The 25,703-nt window shown below is 48.7% G+C and overlaps 1 protein-coding gene across 2 annotated transcripts in view; it reads right to left on the bottom strand.

Moving 5' to 3' along the window:
* Positions 1 to 19,162, bottom strand: part of FHL1 (four and a half LIM domains 1) — a 33,156-nt gene extending 13,994 nt beyond the window's left edge. Inside the window, exon 1 of one of the 2 annotated variants that reach the window (XM_035898475.1) lies at positions 18,963 to 19,162. Coding sequence is in view for 1 of the 2 variants with exons in the window: in XM_035898469.1 (XP_035754362.1) it covers positions 2,356 to 2,362 (7 nt within the window). In the remaining variant the exon portion in view is untranslated. Of the gene's footprint in view, positions 1 to 2,355; positions 2,588 to 18,962 lie in introns of those variants that run through there. The other variant, XM_035898469.1, reaches the window with a different exon arrangement.
* Between the last annotated feature and the right edge of the window lie 6,541 nt (positions 19,163 to 25,703).

The raw sequence follows: 25,703 nt of genomic DNA, 5'->3' as shown, positions 1-25,703 counted from the left end.
GCCCAGCAGTCATTTCCTACTTCCCCCAGAATACCCTTGCGTTTCAATTAGAAACGGTAACCTTTGCTCCCTGTCCTAAAAGGCGGAATAGCATTGCTGTGCAATGTCAGCAGCTGCCATGTCCCACCCCAGAAGCGGCCGCAGTTCAGCAGTGGTTTGACAGCATCGCGGAGGCGTGTGGAGCGTAGGGACGGACACTTGGCCATCAGAATGTTTCATGCGCACAAACGCATGTGTGTTTGCAGCGAGACACAGGCATGGGCTGGAGGAGGTGGGAGGGAGAAAGCTTGGCCAAAAACCAGGAGGAAGACACAGCTCTTCTGATGCTCATGAAGCTTCACCATGAATCTCCCTGGAGAAGTGTTTCATGGCACAGCTCACTCTGCAAGGACTCTGGTGATTCCCCAGAGCAGTCTGTAATAAAAAGGCGATTTTGTTTGAATTAGTGGCCTCCAGGGCCGGCACAGCAGGGATGGGATGGGGAACAACCCTTGCTGAGAGGACAGGGCTGCTCTTGGATTCTTGGCTGACTTATGACCATATGACCTCGGACAATTCCCATCTCCTCCTCAAGTCCCTCTTTGTCTGCACAAGCCCAGGTGATTAAACACACCGGTGGTGCAAAGTATGAGCACAAGTACTGAGGAAGGACACTGTTGCCCTGTGAGACATGGCAGAGAGTAGAAACCTCCAGGAGAGGGTGCCTCAGGAAGGAGGTATGATGGCCCTGCCTGAGCCCTTCTCCGCTGGCCAGGCACCATGCACCCACAGGCCCCAGAGCGATAAAACATGTTGGTGAGCGCACAGCAGGGCATGCAGGCTTGTGTTTTCATGGTTTTAACATTAAACCTGTCCTGCACATTTTCAGGACTCCAGGGAGCTGGTCTGGACACACTGACCCCACCGCACAGATCTGACTGCAAAGCAACATGGCTGGGACATAGTGTCATCCACTCGGATAGACAAATGATTCACATTGTGGTTTCCAGAGTATTTTCTTGCCCTAACAATCCTGCCAGAAAAGGTCTGGGCGTCTCAGTTTGCTCACACATCCTGCTGTCACTCAACAGGCAGAAAGTCCTAAATAGAGTCAGTATAACCCAGACATTGATGAACTATTAGTCACCATCATCAAAGAAAGAAGCAGGCAGCAGTAAATACGAGCAGGAGGGGAGCACCTGTCCACCTCTTCGGTTAACGCGGTACCTTCTGCTTCCATACACACTGCTCAGCAAGGCACAGCGAAGCTGCAGAGACAAGCACGCGAGCCATTCACCGGGCTCCCCATAAAACGAGAGCCCCACATTGCTCCCTACCCTTCCCGTCGCGCAGGCAGGCACTGGGCTCGCTCCGCGCTCTCACTCCAGCTCGAGCTGCTGCTGCGATAGCACAGGACCAGCACGGTCCCATCAGCCAGGGGTGGGCCAGGCAGCATGGGGGTTTGCACTCCACATCCAGGTTCACTCCCACCCACAATTTGCACAAACGCTTCCTTCTTTTCAAGTAACAGCACAGCAGATTCAGGATTTTTTTTTTTAATTTTAAACCTATCTTAAGTTGCATGCAATATGTGTTCTCCCACAGCAGAGAGTACTCCTTCTGCCCAACCTATTGCAGACCCCAGTTAAACTTCCCTTGGCTCTTCTGAGGCAGAAACAAAACAAAATCATTTTTTTAAGAACTTATATATATATTCCTATATATACATATATATAGAAAGACAGTTTGCAAGAAGCCAACCAATAAAGGAGTTGGGCTTAAGAGGAGAGAGGACACAAGAAAGAGCCCGCCTTTGCACTTGTGGCTAGTCCGGCGGTGGGACAGAGCAGGCAGCAGCCCCACTGCCACAGAAACTCCGGGCAGGTTTGGGATTCGGGACTGACGCCTGGGGCTGATCCAGCTCTCCAGGCACTCAGTATCCCGTGTGCTTCCTGCTCCCAGCACTGGCTCCACGCTGGTGGAAGGGACTGCAGAGCAGTGTTTGCAGACTGCCCAGAGGGCTGCCAGGGAATGGCCCCTCTTCCCCCTCCAGCCAGGGACCCTGCGTGCAACCCACGATCCATGAACCTAAACGGGGAGTTTCCACCTAGTCTTTTCAAAGAACAGAAAAAAATCCAGTTCAGTTCAAAAGCAAATATTTTCTCTTTAAAGTACCACAAAAATGCTTCAGAAGACACAAAACCTGGCTCATTTCCCTCATTCCACACACAAGGATGCGCCCCTGCATCCCTGAAGCGTCCTGCAGGCACTCACAGGAGCACAAGACAGAAGCACCTTGGTTCACACAGGATTGCACCCGCATCCAGAGCAAAGCCAGCATGGACATCACCGCAGTGACAGAGGGCATGAACGTACCAGCCATACGGCAACCAGCTCAGAGGGGATGGTGGGGAAGGAAACGGGCAGCGCATGGTGAAGGCACACAGGGTATTTTCCTTTCTTCCATGCTGAACTCCAGCCCACAGCTGGGTGAGATCTGTGTGCTGAGCCTTTCAGTGCCAAGCGAAGCTTTTAGGATCAGCTATAGAGGTAATAAACTGGGAATAGATTTATAAGGAGGCAGACACAGGCTGGGTAATCCTTCATGAACTCAGCTATAGTGTGAGTAGGAACAAAAAGGGGGAAAGAAGGAAGGATAAGAAGAGAGAAACAAATAAGGATGAGGGTGTAGTAACAAACAGGAAAGAATGGTCAAGAGATAACGGAGCTGGAAATAAAGGCATCTGAAAAACAGCAAAACTGGGAAGAGATATAAACCAGGTTTTTCCCATCTGCCTCTATCCACAGGCTGGACTGTTTCCAGGACTATTCCCATGGCAGCTCCAAATTTATTTCCCTGCTGCCATCTGCTCTGTGGCTCCCCTCCACACACGCTCCCGACTGGCACTTCTTCCCGTCACCTGTTGCTGACATGGCAGACCTCTGGCTGCCGCTGAAAGCCAAGTGACACCAAGGCTCGGGGGGGAGCGTCTGTGCATAAATCAAAAGCTGCTTTGTAGACCCGAAGCTTTGTTCGGCTCCTGTCCCCCTGCTCCTGGCTACGGCAGGGTTGGAGAAGAGCAGCCGCAGCGTGGTGGGGCACAGGCACCATACAGACCCATGGCAGCAGCCCCAGGACATACCGGCTCCCGAGAGGACTGAGGTGAGTCGACGTATTAGGTGCTGCACAGGAACAGCTTTGAATCAGCTGCACCGAGAAGGTTCAGTTCCTTGTATCCCTGCTCCCTCCTCCCCGTGGCTCTCTCATATTACAAAGAAGATGCCACCTCTTCCAGCAGCAAGGATGCTGAGCGCCTGCTGTGATCCCTTCAATTAGATCTAGACATTCAGTACAAGCTCAAAAAGGGACAGTCCCAAAAGGCTGCTGATTTGTTTTACTTTTTAATCTCTTAGAAGGATATGTACATGTCTTAAATGCACTAGGTCAAACATGGGCCATGTTTCTCTTTCCAGCTCTGTCTCGCCCGTCCTTCTGCCTTGACGCAGTCTGTGAGGGGAGCTGGGAGTGTGCAGGCAGCAGGCTGGGAGGCTCAGCAGGCTGTCCTTAACCCCTTGCATGAACTGCAAGGTGGAAACAACAGGTCTGAATGTGCCTGGACATTGGCCAACCCTAAGGAGACACAAAGACTTCCTCTCCTTCTTGGGAGAACGAGTCACATATACTGCCAAGACTGGCCTGATTTAGATGCCTTGTAAGAGCATCAAGCCCATAACTGGGCTAAAAATCCTCAAACACAGCATTCACCTCTTCCTTCCCAGCAACCTTATGGCTGCATCATGCACAGACCCGCCCGGCAGTGCCCAGCGATGCCGCGCAGTTCGAGCAGAGCAGCCGAGGGTGCAGGAATGAGGTGTGCAGCGCTTGCCAGGGAAGATGAGCCAGCAGGCACGGGGGAAGCAGCCTGCGTGCCCGGTCACGTGGGAGCCGTGGGGACAGACTCCAGGTTAGCGTCTGGGGACCCCAGCATCGCCTCGCTCTCAGCCCCACTGGCAAGACCCCCGCATTTGAAGCTCCCATGAAGAGCTCTGGGGTTTCTGCTCACCGCAATGCCCAGAGCTTTGGCTGCAGAGCTCCAGCCACGCCGCGCTGTGCCCTCAGCAGTGGCAGGGGTGCGACGCCTCTCAGCTACCAACAGCACTTCCACCAGGGCCGACATGGTCCTTGGAGGAGCTCTCCCTGGAGCCAAGGAAGCTGCACTACAGCTCAGTTATTCCCCAAGTTGTTATCCCAAGGCTTCACGTTTAGGGCAGCCAAGCTCCTTAGGGCGATCTTGGCCCACTGCAGGGGTCTGTCTTTGTTCACATTTAGATGCAGTCACACAGAGAAGGAGTGACTGTTGGAGTCAAACATGAGGCAAAGGTTTGCCAGTCATGGCTTTTCCCCCATAGCTGAGCCCTGGCTTCAGAGCTGAGAAAAGTAATTTAAGCCCCTGTCAAATAAATACCGCACTGATCCCAGCCAGGCAGCATGGCAGGGAAGATGAGGTCTGATGAGCAGCTCACAGCAATATAATCTTACCATACCCACACAACAAGTGCTCATGTCAGGGCTTCACCAAGCTGTTAGTGAGCCATCACTGAAATAATATTTTACAACCTCCATTATGCTCTCTGCATTCCTAATTGCTTTCAATTACTTCTCATAGGCATGGCAGCTGGCTGAGCGATGCTCTTCCCCAGTGAAGTTAAACAGCTCACTGTGGAGAGCACGGAAGGAAGTTCAACTATTAGTTTGCATCACTGCTTGAAATCTGGGTCATTCACCTTCCCTGGAAATCCACCCACTACCAGGCAGAAATTAGCAGCTACCCAGATGTCAGCTACAACACACATGCTCTCCAGCATCCCCCACACGGGTTTCCAGTAAGCCCTGCCATCCTCCCGCGTTCATTCAACAGGACCTGGCAGCAAGAAGGACTTTCAAGGTGGGTGCTGCAGGCTGCACCTGAGCTCTTCCTCCAAAGGCTGGGAACATTTTCAGTGTGATGTTTTCTAGCAAAATATCATATTCCCAGGAAGCTGTTGGGCAAACAGTTCTGCAGACCTCCTTCCTCTGCCCCCACAGCACAGTGGGCCAAGCCAAAACCCCACACAAAGGGTGCTCTGCAAGACCAAGGAGCCTTGGTGTTTCCCCTTAAAGAGCTTTATTTTCAGGGGAGGAGAAGAAAGGACTGTTTGTGGGTGGACTGCAATTCTGGCAAAACACCCTCCAGAAATTCAGCACATGAGGATAGAAAACGTCAGCTCAGGTGGTCAGAGATGGGTAAAGCAAAAGCTTCTGAGAAAAGGGCTGGGCAGAAGCATACTGCCTGGCTAAGGGCAAAGACAGGCCACAGCTTCAATGAGAAGGACATGCCCTTCTGAGCACTGGCATGCCGGTTGGGAAGACTCCCTAGCATCCAGCGCACCATCAAAGCACTGCCTGAAATTGGCACAGGCCCCAGGGCCATGCCCTGAGCGCTGATTTAGAGTTAACAGGAGCCAGCCCTGGCGTATGGGTTTAGCAGGACAACCAGCCCATTACCCTGGGCACGGGACAGTCGCCTCGAGCAAGATTAGCATTTGGCTATCTACACCTTCAGTTGTTAGACAGCACTGGTGGCTGAAAGGACCAAATCACCCTTGTTACGTGGCCATTTTAAAAATAACCTTTCCCAAAGCCCCACAGTGCATAATCCTGTGGCTGTCTCGGCTCCAAGAGCCGAAGGAGATCAGCTTGCAGGGCTGACGGGTATTTTTGGGCACTCTGACTAATTGTCAGGACATATGCTGGGCATTCTTTACAAGGAAAAACAAAGCTGCAAAGTCCCCTCCAGTGAGGCCTATGGGGTTGGATTAGTCATGAAAGTTATTCTCAGAAAGCTCTGCTTTGGGAGGGTTTGATTTCACTTCCAACTTCAGATTAGTGTTTTTTAAAATGGAGGAAGGGGTCAACTTCCTCGCACCCAGATGCTTACAATGAAGGCTCAGCCAGGCTCAGCCACATTGCACCAACAGCCACAAGGGCAGGAGAAGTGAAAACCCTTCACCTTGGAGCAGCTTCAAATTTACAACTGCTTTTTTGGCACCACATCACATAGGCACTCGCTGTCCGTGCCAGGGGACGTGCTCCAGGACAGTCTGGGGACATGCTCCAGGGCAAGCCAAGGAGAAGGCACCCACTGGAGTGGGGTGAGGAGGTCCACAAGCACCCACTCACTTGTAAGATGGAGCCGTGGTGCAGCCATCTAAGACACCTTGCTCTGGTCCTGCGTTATCATACATTTCCTCTGCTGAAACTGCCATTTAACTTTCCCCATTGCCCAGGCTTAGTTTGTGGCCAGAGTTGACTTCAGTTACCATTCATACTCATATTTTGCAAATCAGCCCATCAAGTCTCTCATTAACACCCTGCTCATTTAACGACCACACATCATCCTGCTCAGCCAGGCTCTTTGCCCCTCTGCTTTTGCAGGGAAGTCGGAGCCCTTGCCAGGCTAGGAAACCGTTCGCACTGATCCTACTGAACTTGCCTTGGCAGCTCTTTCCCAAACTGACTTCCAAGAGACTACAGACTCAGGCAAAACCAGAGAATTCAGCCAGACTTCCAGAAGAGCCTGGAGCCCTGATAAAACAGTATTTTGCCAGCTGTGTCCCCTCTTCCTCCCTCCACACTTGGGAGCGAGGGAATCCCAGCTCAGCAGCTCCAGATCCTCAACGCACTACAGCCAAATGTGAAGTCTTCCTCAGAGACCAAGTGCTCTGAGAGGAGCAGAGATCAGCTAGTTCTTGCAAGTTCATTTACCACAAAAAAAGAATTGATTTTAAAAGCAACCTGATTTAGGGGTTTTTTTTGTTGCAATTCCTTGCTGCTTCTCCTCCCAAGGGCATCTTTCACCAATCTGAGCACCTCCATAGCACTTCACTCATATATATGCCAGTTTAAACCAGCACTCATCCAGCTCAGTTTCTCTACACTTATTGAGACAGCAAATAAAGCAGCTGTCTGCAACATCTCCTCAACACCCTGGGGCACACAAGCTCGGAGTAGCCCACGTTTCCCCACCACCGTGCAAGGCCTGGGTCCTCTCTGCCTTTCAGACGAGAAGCTGTTTTGATGCTTTGAGCCCCACTGCTGTCTCACCCCGTGCTGCTGGCCCACGCACTCGTGCTTTCCCCTTTCTCTGGCGTATGTTAAACCTTGCTCTTTTTGTTCAGCAGAAACACTGCACCAAAAGCACACACATCTCAGGGTGATGAGAGCTGTCTGAAGTCTCCACCACCACTTTCTGCATATTTTTCCCCCCCAAGCTGGACAGTGATTTCCACTGAGGATAAGTGTTGTCAATTCAATTTCTAATAGCTGCATTAAAACACATGAGCCATTTCTCTGGAGTCTTGGATAATATTTTCAAAGTGTCTGTGTGATACAGAAATGTAAATCTCATTTTTCATAAAGTGGTAAAGATCCCAGGTCTCCCTGGAAATCATGTCAGATCAGAGCTGGGCAAGGTCTACACTAAAAAGCATTCTCCACGGGGTTGGCTAGAAAACATTGATTCTTATTTTGTAAAAAAGAAAAAAAAAGGAACAAATACCTTCAAATCTTTCATTAGAGTTAAGACTCCATTTCAGCCAAAACCAGAAAGACCCAGCCCAGAACAGCTTTCCGTCCATGGGCAGGAGCCCAGTCCTGCTTTGCAGCACCCCAGCTGAGTGTCCTCATCTGCAGGATGAAGGCTGTTTCGGAGGTGGGGGACAGGGGAATTCTCCTCCCCACAACATCCTCTTACTCTAGTTTTTGGATAATCAAGCAAAATTTCAGTTGCTTTTGGGTCTTTGGAAATATTAAGATCAGTATATTAATACTTGGCAAGAAACAGTATGGAGAGGCTAGGTTATTTAAGCTGCTAAATTTAATTTGCCTCCCATTTGCTGAAACAGCAAATACCTTCATCCCCCACCTCCACAGGGACAGGTCAGGGTGCTCGGAGGCAAGGGAAGGTCCCCTCTGCTCTCCCACTGAGGGTCTCATAGCAGCACTGCACGTTAGGGCATTTCTATCAGCACTTGTTCCTGGAGCAATGGGCAAAGCCTATGGGCTGTTACATTTATTAAACACAAACCCTGGAATAAGAAAAATAAGATACTTAGAAGAGTGCTTAATTTTAAGCATGAAGAAATAAACTAACTGGAGTTGGTACAACCACTTATGTGTTTGATTAAGCCATCTTCTGCTCTGTGGCTGGATCCAGGCCCAAAAAATGATTTTGTTTTCTTTTTCAAGTAGCAGTGAGACAATGAATTCAGGGACAACGAGTAACACAGTCTGCAAAGAGAAGCAGCCCTTGACAATACAATTGCTGCTAGCTGTCAAACTACTGTCCAAATCAAACTATTAGAGGAGCGGCTCCATGTGACAAAAAAGCAGTGCTAATTGCAATAAGTGCCAGAGAAAACTGTCAAAAAGCTAAAGCAGATGTGAAACAGTGCCTTGCTTTCTTTTAAAACCAGCTTGTGCAACCACGTTGTGTGAGAGCCCACAAGCACCCGTGTCCCGCTGGGAATACTGCAGGACAATGGGGAAAGGGTGAGGCTTCCAAATCATCGAGGACTTTTCCTGCAATAGCAAGGACTCTACTGTCCCTTGCTAAAGTTACACCTCTTGAGCCAAATTGTCTTCTCAGCTCTGCTAGAGCAAGCCCAGTAGCAAGCCTTGCCTGCTTTATGCCAGTGTTGAGCAAGGTTAGACTTGGTCCTGTCCAAGTCCAGGATCTACAAAGTTCAGCAGTGTTTTTAGTTGCCCAGAGACAGCCAAAAAGCAAACACGCCTTGGTACCAAGTAGGTGAAACACTGGGATGGTGATACGCTGCTGGGGTAGTATGTGGGGAAGAGAGACATTGCAGGTCTGCAGGGATGCCTGTCCCATTCCCAAAAGCTAATGCCCATTGCTCAGCCCCATAATAAAGAGGCGACATAAAGGAATATTAAACACCACACACAAACAATTCATACACACGGCAGACATGCTGTGCCTCATCTCCAAAGAGGTGCTGAAAATAAAAGATAGAAATGCCATGGAGCAGTTCTTTAGCTGCCTGCCAGCTCGGTTATGGGCAATACCGGGGACACACTGAGAGGAGCTGTGCTACCCAGTGAGACACACGGACACAAACAGCCGTCGGGATGGCCCAGGCACGCCGCTGAGGGCACTACCAACTCTGCCAGCTCTAAAAGGCAGACACATGTGGGTGAACTCATGCCTCTCTCACCCAAATCTCACTTAATTGTAACTCCTCGCATTAAAATTGCCTTCTTTCAAATGCCGACCTAGTCCAAGTATCAGGGTTTCATGAAGCCCTTCCCTAGAGCTGATGGCTGAATGCACTGGTGGCTGCAACAGAGCTGCCCGTGATGCTGTGGGACTCGGTCATGTCACCAAAGCACTTCCCACATGGCTCCAGAAAGGAGCTGGAAGAAATCCATCCACAGGCCTGGAAGGGACTTGCAAAAAACACAGAGACAGATCATTCCATGCTTGTAAAATTATAATAAAAGACTTCCAAAATACAAAAATACCCCTGCTGAAAACTTCATCCCTTGCTCCAGAAAGCCATGCGGTTAATCCAGAAAAAGATTCTGGTATTGCATCAACTGAGTGGGTTCATGGATTACATTTCGGGGGCTCAGCTTCTGTCTGCATTTGTGCTGTTGATAACTGTCACCTGTTTCCAGTCACTGGTAACTATGTCTTAAAAGATTCGGTGAAATCCATCAGTGGGCCTCCAGTAAGTGGCTTATACATCGCTTCATACAGACAGCTGCCAGGCAATATGCTGATGTATTTCTACATCACTTCATGTATTTGATAACTGAGCAGCGGGGAGCAAAAACCAAGAAAAGGGAGCAGCAAAGACGACCGCGACACCTTTGTCAGCCTCCCCCCTGCAGCAAGAGAGACTGGCAGTACTTCCTCCTACAGAGAGACTTTTTTAGTTTAAAATTGTATTTCTTCATAAAATGTGAATTCATTGAATGCAAGTACATCTGGAAACATCTCCGCCTTAGCAGAGAAAGGTGCAGGATGCTATCAGAGCCTTGCCTGGACCCCTTCTGGCTGGGCTGCCAAAGAGACCCAGTGCAGCACAGCCTCCTCGCCCTGCCTTTCCGACTGGCACAGCCAGCAACCCTATGAGAGCCCCCTCCAACCCCAACCTCTATCAGCAGAGAGCAAGAAAGCCACCTCCCCGCATGCAGCACTGCTCCCACGCTGCCCGCTGTGCCCTGGCAGGATGTGACCCCGGTGGCTGTCCAAGCGCAGGTCCGCCTGACACCTACTGTCGCCTGCGGGCTTATTCCTGGGAGCAACAGCAGGGGCGGAGAGATGCAGAAAGCTACCAAAACCTGCCACCGGCATCAGCTCTTCAAAAGTCAGGTCCTGATCTACTTAAACTGGGGGCACTTCAGGGTGAAATAATGGCAGATCCCAAATTTTCAAGCTCCTGCCTGTATGTTGCAGAAGAGGAGGGGTTTTCCCAAGTCCTTGCTCCAGCCCCTGGAGCAGCAGCAGGGGGAGGCTCTGCCCATCAGATACACCTACCTAACTAGCTGTTAAAACTTACCTACCAGTCAAGCATCTCTGTTTTCCCCACAATCCTAGCACCAGCAGAGGTTTCCAGGATAGGGGAGGTGGCAGAGGAAGCCATTTCTGCAGCGCCTTAACCCACCCCCAGAGCTCTCCAGCCCACAATCCCACTAGGAATGTCATCACCACACTTCCAAGAACTGCAAAAGCCCAGGCTCAGCAACCAGCTTCACGCACCATCCCCTGCACCATCTCGTTTACAAGGCAAAAGCTCTCTGGCAAAACAGCTCGCACAGCATCCAAATGTCGGTGGAGCAGACAGCGTTACTGGCGCTGGCTCCTTTTCCATCCGGCTGCTCCAGCTCAGGCACCGATGTTGCTCAGAGGATGAGCTCATCGCTATTTCAGGTTGAATTTGCACTTGGCAATCTCCCTGGTAACCAAAACAAATTACTCATTGGTTTATAACAGATTTATTGGTTGTTTGTTTCAGTGAAGTACACAGAGAGTTTCACCACATTATAGCACCAGCACAGCCTGGGGTATAAGCACGGGGGACGGTATTTACAGCCATTGCTATGGAGATGGGCTGCATTAGCACTGGAGGTCAGAGGGAAAGCTGACTTTGGGCCTGACCCCAGCGACATGAAACTGAGAAAAGGAGGTGTGAGGGATGGCCTTTGCTCACACACACCGCAGGTGACCTTGCATGGCAGCCCCCTGCCATCCCAGCCTCTTCCAGCACATCAGAGTGACCAGGGAGGTGCTGTTTGCAGTCCTCTCCAGCCAGAGATCAAAAACCCTTTCCCTGAAACAGGTATCGGGAGGGTCTGACACTAGCTTATCCACTAACACCAGCCATCATCAGCTTCATTTCACATGTCAAGACTATGAGGACACAGGACAGTTATAGGACTTGCTGCCTGTTTATGCTCTTGGGCAGGAATTTCCTCTCGTTCATCGTCACATGCATCAGTACAAAGGGCACTGAGAAGCCAGGGAAGCAGGACTAACCCCGGGGAATTTGCTTGCTCTGATCTACAACGTGTAGAGTGCTTGACAGAGATCATCAGTGTCTGTTTCCCTGTCACACCTAGACCTGAGCCAAGATACAGCTCAGAAGTTGCCCAGATTGCCTCTTACATTTAACAAAGGGTTTGGGTTCGGGGTTTATTTACTGAATGTGTTTTTGCAAGAAAGAAAAACTCTACCCTGACCAGCTCAATCCAGTAAGAGGAAATGTTGGTCAAGATACGTAATCTGTGGCTAAGCCCCCAGCCCAGCCTTCTGAAATGAAAGCAGGCAGGTTGTGTCCCCTACCCACTGCAAGAAACCCATCCCACCCCAGAGACGGATCCAGAGTCAAAGTTTCCACCTTCAGCTAAAAAATCCTTATGGTTATAATGGTATAAGAGAGAAGGGAAGATTATGGCAAGAAGTGGATGACATGCTCATGCATCCAACAAAGCAAATCCGGACAGAACTAAACAGATTTGCATCCCTGCCGAGTGCCTTTGTGGTGCTGCGGGGTGAACGTGGGCTGCCCTCCCATCCTGCTCCGATGCTGTCACCCAGGCCGTTTCCAGAGGCAGTGCTGAAATATGTTATACATCAAGTGGCATCTACCTGGCAGGCTGTCCCAGAGGGGAAGCGTGACTGGCTTTCAGTCGGCAGAGCAAGGGTAGATAGGAAACGGTATTTGCATGTGTTGAGTGAAATACATAGCTCTGTGTATTTATAAAGTGAGATGAGACCAGAGAGAGAGAGAGAGAGATTCTTGCACCCTGGGCTGCTCATTACTGCCTCTCCTATGCTACTGTCAGAAGCAAGACCACATCAAGACAATGCTTAAAGATCACCAGGGAATTTTTAAGTGGAAGCGAATCAGTAGGAAATTACTCAGATTTCTGAATGAGGACCCCACAGCCCTGTGCTTCTGGAGGTGCTGTCTGTGTTTGCATTCCCTCAAACCACCGACTGCCTTGTGGTTAACGCTGTACTAAAGAGCAGGACACGGTGCCAGGCTCCCAGGATGCTTTCAGGATCCTAACACTGCCTCCGCGGGCTGTTCTATCTGAAGAGACGTCAGCCAGAACAATTCATCCAGCCCATCCACTGGATTAGGTAAGTCATGCTAGAAGAATCTCTGTAGTACCCAGCAGCAGCGTTGAGTGCACACAGCCGCCCCAGGGCAGCACGTCTGCTGGGATGCAGGCAGCCCTGGGGATGACACACCTACGGGGTATTTTAAACAGCTCTTTATGTCAGCTCAATGAGAAGAGGGGCAAACCAAGAGGCACAGAACAAAGTGGAAAAGGCTCAAGAGTCCAAAAATGAGGTGGTAAGACAGAAGTTGGGAAGGCAGGCAGGCAGTACCTCAGAAGTGACTAATTCCAAACCTTTGCTCCAATGTTTATTATAGAAGAGAGCAGATAAGAAAGGCGGCTGATGGTAACAACTGCCAGAGGTGGCCAGTCCCAAGTTAAACAAATAGCAAATGCCTTGCAAATAGCCTGCCAAGTCAGAATGGTTCCCACAACTTGGGGCATTTCTTGTAAAGAAAGTACAGTATTTTCTCCCACCCCAGCATCCTATCAGCAGTGGGAGAGCTATATTTAGAGTGGTTCATAGTTAGTCTTAAGGGGATGTTTGGTCAGAGACCACTGGAAGAACATGAAAACTGAATATTCCCAAATGAAGGCATTGGGGAAGAGCTGGGAGCCAATTCCCTGCAGGAAAGCCAACTAGCAACCACTGTGGGCTGGACCAGCTATGGGTTTAGTGTGATGAACCACTTCTACTTTTCTTAGCAAAGGAAGAAAGGCACGTCCAGCACACTGGTTCATAAGACAGAGTTTTGGAGGACTGAGTGGATTTTTTACTCCCTCTGGCCAAGCAAAACAGTGGAGAGCAATTCTTGCTCTGCCAGAAGCTCTAAGACCTCTGCTGCTTAGACACTGGTTTAACACAAGAACCCTCACATACTGGGGCAGCTGCTTCAGCATTAAAGCTAGCTTGAAGCAAAAGAGGTGGATTATAGATCTCTGTACCAACCATGCCTCCCAACAGGGGTCCCTCAGCATACCTAGCACATGCAATCGCTTGTTAACAGTGGTTTCTTAAACCCATCATTTCAGTAGACAGACACCACTGGAGCCAGCCATCATTTGATTTGAAGCTCTCCCTATCTCAAAGCATCCTAAAGCATGAAGGTCTCTGATGTCTTGAAGACAAGTGGGAGGATTTTCCAGGAGGGAAAGCTTTTCTCTCTCTCTCTTTTTTTTTTTTTTTAAGCTATTTCTCCTGTTCTTCCTCCCCATCTACATGATAGAGACATCAGAACAGACTCATCTCACTGTGGTTCTGCAGCTCAACAAGTAAACTGGCTCTGAAACATTTTGGTCCCAATTATTAAATCTCAAGCCATACCCATCAGGCAGCCTCCTGTGAGGCAGATTTTAGTTTCCTCTTTTCCGCTCTGCGCTGGCTTCCCCTTTCAAGGGGTGGAAAGATATTAGAGGAAGGCAAGGAAGGCAAAAAGCCACCCTGCAGTGCTTGTTCCCAGCAGAAATATTTTCCTGTTCTTCATTAGAGGTCTGGGTGACAACTGGTATTCTGCATTTGGTCCCAACAGACCACAAATGCAGCCGTGTTGCACCACTTTTAATTCCTCACAGTTAACATCTGTTGACTGCCCACTCCTGTGCCGAACAGCCAGCTCTGCTGAGCAGGAGGAACCCCAAATTACATCAATTGCTAGGGTCATCTCAAGGAACAAAAAAAGATCAGGCACATCTGTGGAACGAGCGGGTCTTCTGAAAACACCAATCTCAAGTCAAAGGTTTTGAATTTGCTATTTACAAAAATAATGCAATTCTGTAACAGCATCCAAACCAAAATTAATGTTTCCAGTCAAGCACACAGCAAAATACCAGCCCTTCCACCCTGGACTGCAGCTCTGTCACTGTCAGGAACCCTGTCCCAGCTCTCCAACCTTTTCCAGGGCACTCTGTAATTCACCCTTTTTTGAAAAAGCTTCCACAGGACCCCATCTATCCTATTCCAGCACAGCTATAATGCAATCCTTACTCTGCTTTTGAATAGATCCAAAGCCCTAAATGTCATTTTAGCCCTGTCCTGCAATAGGACACAAACTCTATTTGCCACCTCTTCAGAGAGAGATGAAAAAGCTGGAGCAGCACAAGAGCATCCATCTGTCCATCCATCCATCCGTCCCCCAGACAACACCATGCTCTCTTGCTCTGACAGTAAGGAATTTGCTCTGGCAGCATTCTTGGCACCACACACGCCTGAATCACTCTGAAAGTATCAAGGGCCAAATTCTGCTTCAGCACACGCTGCAGGGACAGGCAGGGAGGGTGAACGCTGCCCCACCAAGAAGGCTTTTTTGTGGCTTTCCACATACCAGCTTAGAGCAGAGCAAAGCCTTTGCGGGAAATACTTTGAGCAGCAACAAGAGTCCATCTCTGGTAGAAGACTTTTGGCTGCAGGCCTGGGGAGGCACACACAGCACCCACATCCCCTGGGATTGAGGGTGAGAAGCTGGGACAGAGCTCTGTTTTCCTGCCACCCTTCCTCTTTTTGCACCCTGCCTGTTCTGCGGGGTGCAGCAGCACCCAGGCTCAGCAGCACCCACCCATGGGTTCCTTCCCAGCATGTAGACATCATTTTAGCCCAACTTTGTGACTGCCTCTAGACACCACGGGACTACTTCCCTGCACCAAGCAACTCATAGTCCTTCTTTAAGGGACTTTATTCCACCAATTTACACATCATTTCAGAGCCCATGTTTCTGCAGTATTTTTGCTGAGTCTGCAGGCTCCCTTTGGACACAGGCAGAGAGTTGGGCAGGGAGAAAAGCTCATCACAGACCAGCCTCATCCTCTCGGCTCCAGTTCATTGCCACAGAAGCCAGCTGAGATGATGTCCCCAGAGCTGCTCATTTACAAAAAACCTCATTCAGAACAGATCAGAGAGTCAAAACACGCTGGGCTATATCCTATCTCGGAAGCCCCAGTGCCTTTGCTCCTACACCCAGCCATGTGGCTGCAAACAGGATTTTTACTGGACTCAGGGATAAAAGAATTGAAGCCAGAGTATGTGGCAGAGTCCTCCTAAAAACGTGCTGCAGAAGTGGAAGCATGCATTTATCTAAATAGCATTTAATACTTTAGAGTCCTAGTGTCTCAAGAGCCATCTGCTTAAAACTCCTCTCCAAATCAGGGTATCTAAATGAAACATGAGGTCTCTTTCTTCCTCCCACACTCCCTCTGCCAAAAATCAGACATGAAACGACTGATCTCAGACATTTCTGCTTTATTGCTCTCCCTGTCTGCATCTTCTGTAATAGAGAAATGAAAAAAAAAAAAAGAGATCCCAATGAATCAAACTGAAGTGCTTTGACTTACAATGCATTTTTTTATTACACAATCACAGGTCAGGTCTGGGAAGGTTTATGGAGTAGACATTATTTCCTTTTCAAGCAAAAGTGATTCCACATAGCTAAAGTTACAGAATTGCATTTGAAATCTCAGCTTTGCTACCTTTGCACTCCTACATGCAGAGTGCAAGGTGACGATGGCTGGGGACCATGAGGGTGACAGGCGGGCACTGGCTGCACGGCTCAGCCCTCCTCACATCTGCTGGTGACACCTGCACCTTGGTGCCACCCCAGAGGAAGCCTGGCACCAGCCAGCCAGAACTTGCCCATCACTCCCCAGTAAGCTGCTCTGATTTAGGAGCATACCCAAAGCCTGAGCAAACTTTGCGCACTGCTGGTGGTGAGGCTTACCTTGCTGCATTTAACGCCACTGGGACTTCAGGTCTAAGCAGCACCACAAAAAGGGAAAGTGCTAAACACAGGCTGGACTGGATCATCTCATCAGCAAAGATCAGAGGAATTTTCCGAGGCTCTTTAAGGAACTGACACTAAAATCCCCCCAGTGCATCCCCTGGAGGGGGAATAAACTTAAAAGGACATCATTCACACAGTCTGCTGCTGCGAGGACAATATTATTCCGGCCTCACATCATTAGTTTTCTCCACTGAAGCACTGGGAGTTTCAGCCATGTCCCAGCTCCCACCCAGTGCTAGGAGCCGTATGTACTGACAGCGAGGATGTGTTTCCAAAATGGAGATGGGAAGGAGATGATGGCTGTGGTGCCCAAACAAGCACGAGTTTTCACCAGCATGCACAAGGCACAGAAAGGGCCATGGGATATCCTGTAAGATGGAACTACCCTCTTTTCACATAGGTAGCACATAAAAGGAAGTAAATTGCTTCTTGGGGGCAAGGAAGGCGGTTACTTAAAGCTTTTGTCATATCCTAGTGCAATGGGTGTGGACTGCAAGTCATATTCACAGGATATGGCCTTAGATCAGAGGTAAAGTACATCCCACAGGTTCCTTCCCCTATTAATGGATGCAAACAGGGACCTGACAGGGCTCCCACCAGCTGCTTCGTACCTTATGCCTGAATTTTCCATTCCTGGTACAGTTCAATGGAAAGGCTGCTTCTGAAATAAAGGCCAGCCAAGATGGGCTGGAGAGTGTTTATTTTCAAGTGTTTGAGTACCCTAAAACTTGTCTCCTTTTGAACAGCTGCCATGATTTACATCCAGGCACAGAATTATACCAGCATATGTGGAAGCAAGCCATCGTTCCCAGCAGGGAATAACTTTTCCCGTTAGAAACACTTCAAGAGCCCAATACTACAGACCTCCCCCAGCCAAAACTCCCCAAGAGCAGTACAAGTCAGAAAGCAGCTGTAAAACCCCAGCCCTGAACTGGTTCCTCAGAGCCACAGTCCAAAATCTCAGCAATTAACTTTCCTTCGCACTGAGCTCGGGGGTGGGGGGGGTGGGGGTTGCACTTGTAGTGTTAGCTCCAAAACACCTAACCCACATTTTTCTGGCAGGTATTAGTCAAGAATTAATTTTTATGTACTGAGCTCCTTAAGGAGAAATTACTAACTGATTTGTATTCAAGAAATGCTATACTTGGGGGGGGGGAAGGGGAGCAAGAAGAGGGTGCTGTCACTGAACTGAAGTATGTAGGTGCTTTTATCATTAAAAAAGAGAAAGTTTAAATTTTAAAGCCATATTGGCTGCTTGATCAGCTATTTGCTTTGTACATCACGGCTTAAGAATTTAATCAGTTTCCTTTCAGAAGTGTTTTTGTTGTTTTTTTGTTTGGTTTTTTTTTTTTTTTTTTTGGTTTTTTTTTTTTAAAAAAAATCTCTTCCTCTCAAAACAAAGTAACAGACTAATCAGTAGGTGAATTGTTTTAATCATTTTTCCCCCCTTTCATGTGCTAGAATTCAGTGATTTAAAAAGCAGCCACATCCATTTCTAAACCACAGACTGGCTCCTGCTTACACAATTGGACCAGTCACACGCATTAACTTATCTTTTGCCTAGTTGCTAAAGAAAAGATTAACGACAGAAACACCCGTCTTGCAAACACAGGGGCAAATAGTTTCACTCATGCAAGTGATTCCACAAATCTAGATAGATACAGGGTGCAGTATTTGTATAAAGATAAAGGTGTTTGCATTCACACAGGGGCAGCTGCAAGTGTGGCTCGTCAGAAATCTGCAACTGATATTTGCAGAATATATAGAAATATAGAAATATATAGAATATACAGAAATATGCAACCTGATATTCCGTAATATAGAAAGAAAGTGTGATAATTATTAGGTAAAAGCTTGCATTTTCATATTCCCCAATTCTATTACTGCCAGCCTGCTCCCACGATGCAGAAGGTATCAGTCCTCGCTTTCTGAGAGCATCACATCACCTGAAAGCCCACAAAACAGCCACTGCTTTAGCTATTCCCTCCCCAGCTGTCATTAAAAGCTTTAAACAGGCACCTGCCTAGGAAAACACACAGCTGACAGCTCTTACGCAGCTCTGTACCACTGCAAACACTCCCTAAACATCCACTCGGCTGGGAAGAGAAAAGCTGTATTTATACCCCAGCGGCTGCCCGTACTTTCAAAGCCACCACGTTCCAGGAGGGGATACATGAATCAGAAAAAGAGGATGCAAGAGAAATCAGAAGTAAGAATTTAGATAAATTCCACCCCCAAAGCACCCCATAAAACAGAGGCAGTTTCTGAGGTTAACTTGGTGATCCATGAAGAAACTGCTTGCTAGAAAGTGTTTCAGAAGTACATCATACACCCACAGAATTCCCGTTTCCCCCAGCCCTGCTCTCACAAACCCTTCCCCAGCAGAGCAGTCACAAGGCAGAGAAAAGGCACAGCACAAGCCCCGAAATCCGAAGATCTGCAAAGCACGGGATGCCGAAATGCTCCCTTGCCCTGCTCAGCGAGATGATGCTCGAGAGGCAAAGAGAGAGGCATGTGCTTACGGGCTGCCGGAGAGCCTGGGAGCTGCTGCCCGGAGGAGGGAAGGGATGGACTGAACTCTGCGTGCGGCTGTGCACAGCACCTCGGCAGTGGGATGGACGTGGGAGCGCTTCAGTCCAGGGTCGTACCTCCAGCCTCGCAGGGGAAGCCGCTGGGCTGGGGTGTCCAGCTGGCGGGACAGCGGCTGCGTTGCAGCTTTTAACAGGGGGGGGGGTAAAAAAAAAAAAAAAATTCATCCAGCCAATAGCACCGTTCCTGCCTGGGGATCAGCTGGAAGGGGGAACAGCCTGCTCCTCCCAGGCCCTCCATACAGTCCGTGGGGGTAAAACCCAACAAGTGACGGCACTTTGGCACTGTAGCCATTCCCCTGCTTCACCACACCAGCAAAGCGCTGTCACTGGGACCCATGGGACTCACCAGGCTGAGCAAAGCCCTGCTACCCCCAAAGTGCTAGGAGTCATGCTCCCGGGCTGTTCTACGCAAGGAAAACGCAGCACAAAAAACTTTGTTTGTGGGTAGCTTTGTCACCAGCCTCCCATCCTGTCGAAGCTACCCTCTCTCAAAGATAAAGCTTTTCCTGGCAGCTCTGTTACAATATGTGTCACCTTCAGGTTCATAGACAGTTTCCAGGACAGAAAGCAAACAGAAGGGATGCATTTCAAGTCAGCAGCCTGCAGGGAGGGAAGGAACCCAGCTGAAGAGAGCACAGCAAAAACGATGCTGGAAGTGGAGTATTTTCTTCAAAGCAGACATGAGAAAAAGTACTATCAGGTAGCAAGTCATTCCTATTTTTAAACAAATCTGCCTGTTTGTGCTGCACCGCACCAGACAAATCTGACAATATTCACATCTGTTTTCTCCTCCTCCTCCTTTCTCCATCCATTGTCCCCGTGGGTTTTTTTTTTCCCTGCTCTTATGTCTTCCAAGTTTGTCCTACTTTCTCCCATGCTTCACTATTGGATATGTGGTCCAGCAAGTAAGTTAGTTTGTTTTTTTAACAGGAGGTGCTTGGGTTGGAGCTCTTGCACTACAAATACACTTTTGTGGTGCCTTGAAGAGCCATGGAGCTTCTGACTAATGGCAGGAGGGGCTGGGTGGGTATGCTGGATACACCACTGGCATCCCTGGAAAGCAGATCATTATGTGTGGGCCAAGGAATTTCTGTTTGTTTAGTAAAACAAAACAAACACTGCATAAGAGCAAACACACTCTCTTTACAAAAGCATTTGTATTTCTGTGCGTCTCTATTCTTTCAACAGGTAAGTCCCACAGATTCTTCCAACACTGCATCATCCATATTAGCAACACTCCTAGCAGGGACAAGAACATTGGGTTGCCCTGAGGTTCAAGGCTCAGACTGTCACCACTTGCCAAGAGCAACTTCAGGCATGCATAAAATACAGATGTGGAACACCAACATTATTTATCATTATGGACTGAAGTTTACATTTGATTTCCAAAGGAATCCAAATACCCATTTCTAGCTCGTTTTTCCAACAGCTCTCCCAACAAGCATAAGACTTATTTACCATCAGCAAGAGCTTTGCTCTAGTGGCTGGCTGTAACCAACCATCAGACCAACAAGAATGTTAGCAAAAGCCCCCTGCCCCCAAAATACGATGTTGCTTACATGATTGCCGCTGCAGAGCTTTGGGACTCATGAGAAATCGCATCCCCTCAAGGATGGGACATTCAGACAGAACATTCCCAATTAGATAAATAAAGCCAAGAGCTCCAGGGGAAACGGGAGTTGTAGAATGTGGGGATATAAAGGTGTTGCACAGCTGTAGGAAAATGTCACCAGGGGCAAGTTACTCTGCAGCCACCTCCTGCAGGGTTTCTTCCTTCAAAGGAGCCTTCCTGCTTCTGGCCATAAGCAGAAGTAGGAGGACACAAGAGTAGCAAGGGCCCTGCTCCAGGAGCACCTGTACCAGCAGAGCTTAGTTAATATCCCTTCACAAGAGACGGGTCATTGCCCTTGCCACCACAGGAGTATTTGGGGACTGACCCTGCCCCTTTGCAGATGCATCTTGGAAGATCACAATCACATTGTGTCTCCTGGAGAAGCACAAGTACGCTAGGAATCAAACAAGCCTGACAACAGATACCTGCAGCCCACCAGCAGCGTAACAAGCATCCCATATCCACAGGGAACACCATCAGGCTGCTATCAGGATCCTCTGCCCCTTATTTAAAATATTAGATGCCTTCCACATACAACACAAACTAGAGATTTCACTGCCAAATCCTAAACACCAGCTACCATCAAAAACAACCCTAAGCCAATATGTCTGTCGGCCTAATAGAGTAGCAGCTAAATAACAAATTGATCTATTTAAGATGCCTCTCACTGATACAGCAGAGCAAGTTGTTATTTGAGTAACTCACTGCTCTCGCTGGATTACAGCTCAGGCCTGGTCCTCCTACACTTGCTACATCCTCCAGATCCCCTTTGGCTTCTCCAGGCAGCCCCAGGGGCACAATGTCACATCCAGAACAAAGCAGAATAAAGGTCTGCAAAGGCACGTGGCCCAGAGCAACTACTCTACGCCGCCTTCAATATTGCTGTTCCTGACAGCGAGTGAGTTTGCAGGATCAGACCCTAAATCTGCAGACTTAAAGTGACCAGTATACCTGACAGAGAAGAATTTAAGCACTCTTAACCTCAAGCATATCACAACAGCAGCTTTATTCTGTTTGGAAAAGAACAGAAGATGATTTAGAGAGCAAGGACAACATGCAAGTAGAGCCAAGGAAAAGGCACTGGGGCGTTGCCATATTAAAGATACAATACAGCGCTATAAAAATCACTGCCAAAGCATTGGATTAAACAAGAATAAACTGCAAGAATGGCAGAACTCATTTCAAAGGATTGAGACAACTCTGAGTCAACCCCATGCTCTCACCATTGATTGCGAAGGAAGATAATCGTTTACTGTGCACATCGATTTTTGGTAAACAATATAAATTTAAAAAAAAAAAAAAAAAAAAAGACTCTGATGCTCCAATATATCCTTGACTAGTATTCTAAACAAAATGAACTATGAGCAGAAGCACTTAAAACCAAGTCGGCTGAATCACTCATATCTAACTGCTAGGAAACTTTATTTGGAAATGGTGGAGCTCATAGAGCCATGCAGGGAGGCCGCTCTACAGCCAACTCCACAAAAAACCCCACGGAGCAGGACACTGCCCCAAAGCAAAGGGCTCACCTCAGAGCATGGGCTTGTCCACACCGGTGAAGAGATGTGTCTTGCATCATCCTTTGGGTCTCCAGATTGTTTTCATTAAACCACCCTGCAGCCACAACGGGGGTCCATTTTTGTAATGGTGCTCTGTGGAAGGAAGCCACATGCATTTTGGAGCAAATCCATGAAGAATGACCCTTGGGCAGGTTTGGCTGCCCTCCTGGTTTCCATGTGCTGGGGCTGATGTACCCTACACATGCTGTCCCCAGGCCAGGGCTGACAGCAGCATCAACCATGCCATGTCAGGGGACAGGGCTGCCCCACTCACCTGTCCTCTGTGGGACACCACAGCCACACAGAGCCACAGCACCTCTCCACGCCGACAGGGACGGCCTCCACACACAAGCCCTTCAGAGCCAGCCCTCCTGCCCTCTTATCGCAGCATGCAGGGCTGGTACCTTAGCCTTAGCCTTTCCCTTTCCCTTTCCTTTTCCCCTCAGCCCTTCCTTCCCTTTCCCCCTCGGCCCTTCCTCTCAGCTGCCACCACTCCCTCCTCAGCTCCAGGTGAGGGCAATTACCACCTGCCCCCGTTAATGCTCTCCAGATAGACCTCCTTTCTCACACGCACTATAGCCCCTTTGCCCAGAGCAGCCAGGAAGGGCTCTTTTCACCTCCCAGCACGGCAGCCTCAGGCACGCAGCTATTTTGGGGACAAGGCACCATCACAAACCCTCTCACCTCCCCATCTGCACTGGCTCCCCCAGGGTCACTGCCCCATTATTTGCCTAATCGACAGACTTGGTCTGTATAAACACAGCCACCTCCTCCCACCAGCCTCTGAGAGTGGGAATCCTTCCCAGTGGAGGCAGCCACACATGCTGGGTGCTTCAAGTGGTCGAGTCCCCATCCCTGGAGGTATTTAAAAGATGGGTAGATGAGGTGCTTAGGGACGTGGTTTAGTGGGAATGGCAGTGTTACATTAACAGTTGGACTTGATGATCTTAAAGGTCTTTTCCAGCCTAAATGATTCTATGGTTCTATGATTTGACTGTCCGTGATTCCACGTGGAAGCCAGAGTCATGCCCTCTTTTGGGCTGGTTGTTTTTGCCACTGGCATATAAAGTACCCATGGCCCACACAGGGCTCCTGGACAAAAAGCTGAAAGGAGAAGAGCCGTGTTGGAAAGCTGATCCCTCAAAGCCCCGGTGATGGCTCACTCAAACCATCCTCTGACTGGTTTTTAGCCCCAGATGCACCGAGGGAGACACAGCACATGGCAGTGAGGCATTTCAAGAGATCCAAGTGAAAAGGAGGGGTGGAAAAAAGAAGAAAAACAAAGAAAGAGATACAGCAGTCTCCACCCCCCTGAACCATCCCACCGTTTTGTTGCCATGGGGGATAACTTATGGCCAAATTAAACCCCCGCCCTGCAGGCAGCTGGGGCTCACCTGCAACTGGCTAATTACCTCGCAGGCCATGAGCAAAAAGTCTCCAGGCAGGTGAAGTAATGGAAAAGCTGAAACATTTCAGAGTCATTCCTCTCGGGGAGAAAGTAAGGGTGGGGCTGCGGGGGTTTTTATAATGGTGTGGTTAAAACATCAGTGATGTAAACGCTTTTTCCATGGAGTTTAAACATAACCTGCTGCTTTCCAAGTTGATGCAAACGAGAGCATTGCAACCTGTCGGCCACGTACCACAGGCACGCTGTGATCTTTGGCGGGGAGCAGCCAAGTGCACTTCTGCAAAAAACAGGCATCGGTCAACACTCTGACTTTGCACCCGCTGTAATTCTTCCTATCGGTGTGGTTTGGAAACCATATACATGCATGGGAGTGAGGGGTTAAATGGCTGCTGAGGGGCATCAGTGGGTTTGTCTTAATCAGTGGTTGTGCAAACCAGCAAAGGATGAAGTAGGAAGTTCTGAATTTAGCAGGCAAAACAGTAAGACACAAAAAAATGGTAGTGGTTGTATTGGGTGACGTGCATAAAACTACTCAGCTTTCCACTTGGGTCAAAATATGTCTGTAGCATAGCCCTACAATACCGTCAGCAAACCTGGATCAACAGATCAAAGGAGACTTCCAAAAACTGGACAATCACCTGCTGAAAGACCACTATCAGATAAGCCCGTGCGTAATATCAGTGATTGCGTTATTCAAGGCATCGCTGCTACTCAGAGTTTCCTGAGTGACACTAGAATCTGCACATTGAGAGAGGATCTAGCTAGAGATTGTTCCCACCTTTAAAAAGCAACTGCAGGGATGGCTCAGCTATCAGATTAAGGGGAGCAGCCGTGTCAGCCTGCTTGGCGTCCTTTGGCAGAGGCCAAAATGCTTCTCCCAGTTCAAGTTGCTCTTCTTGTGCATGGAAAATTACAAAGGTGACTCCCATTTATAAAAGATGATGTACCAGGGCCCCGCAAAAATGGACCCATCTGTTGACTCTCCGGCCCCAGCAAGGCTGCATTTTGAAAAGGCAACAGAAACGAACGTTTCCAACCGTCTTTCCAGCAACAATATAAGTTTTCAAGGAATGTTGGCAGTGGTCACAGCTATTTATCTGCAGCCTGCAGGGGGCTATTCAAACACTCCAGGTTTTCTGCCAAGGGTAGGGCTTGAGGTTTTCTGCTCTGTGGTCATTTGAACCTCAGCATTTCCGTCCACATTCATGCGCTGGGTCCCGGTGTTGTTTCCGCTGCCTGCTGGATCACAGGCAGGGATGTGGGAGCAGCGGGCAGTTTGCAGCCACGGGCATCGCTCCACCTGGGCACGCACCCATGGGACACGGTAGCCCTGCGAGCATGTGCAGCTCTGCCTCTCCATCCCCACACACCAGCTCTCATGCTTTGTGTAAACCCTGTCTAATCCTGAGCAGAGCCCACAAACTGAAGCATGGGGCAAATGAGGTCTGGGCAAACAAATAACTTTGCTCCTGTGGAACTACTGCTATGACCAAAATTTTTCAGCCACCGTCTGCTGAAGTCAAGTAAGTTTCCATTGACTTCAACAACTGCTGGGTCACAATTTGCTTAAGTATTTCCAGACTTTGGCCCTTCCAGCAAACACCTTGGCCAGCCGTTCAACAGTAACAGAGATCAATCAAATTCTTGAGTATTTGCATAAGAAAAACAGATAAAATTTGAGACGAGGTTTGGTTCTTGGTCTCTGTCTTTTGGTCAGCTTGATCTTTATCAATTATCAATTATTGGGTGGATACATATCCAGAGAGATTTAACAAACAGAGGACTCTAATAGCAATGAGGTAAAGCGATAGCAATATAATATAAGGTTTTACTTTTAACAAAGCAAAGGGATTTGTGATGGTATATGTTATGGACACCTAAAACATGTTTATCTCTACCTTAGTATACAGAATTGCCCCAACAGTGGTCTTTTTCCATGGTGTCAGGCTCACCAGGCATTTCATGTTCCAGTTTGAAAAGGTGGCTTCCAGGCAACAGACTAAAATTAGGCTCCTTTATTAATTTTTGCTTTAGATTTTAGTCCTGGAAAAAAATTAATTCAAGGTACCCACAGGCTAACATAAGTAAAATAA

Source organism: Egretta garzetta, unplaced genomic scaffold (assembly GCF_000687185.1).
Source record: "Egretta garzetta isolate BGI_Z169 unplaced genomic scaffold, ASM68718v1 scaffold220, whole genome shotgun sequence".
In the NCBI taxonomy this organism is placed as follows: domain Eukaryota; kingdom Metazoa; phylum Chordata; class Aves; order Pelecaniformes; family Ardeidae; genus Egretta; species Egretta garzetta.
The sequence above is the reverse complement of the archived record's forward strand: the minus strand, read 5'-3'. Positions and strand labels throughout refer to the sequence as shown.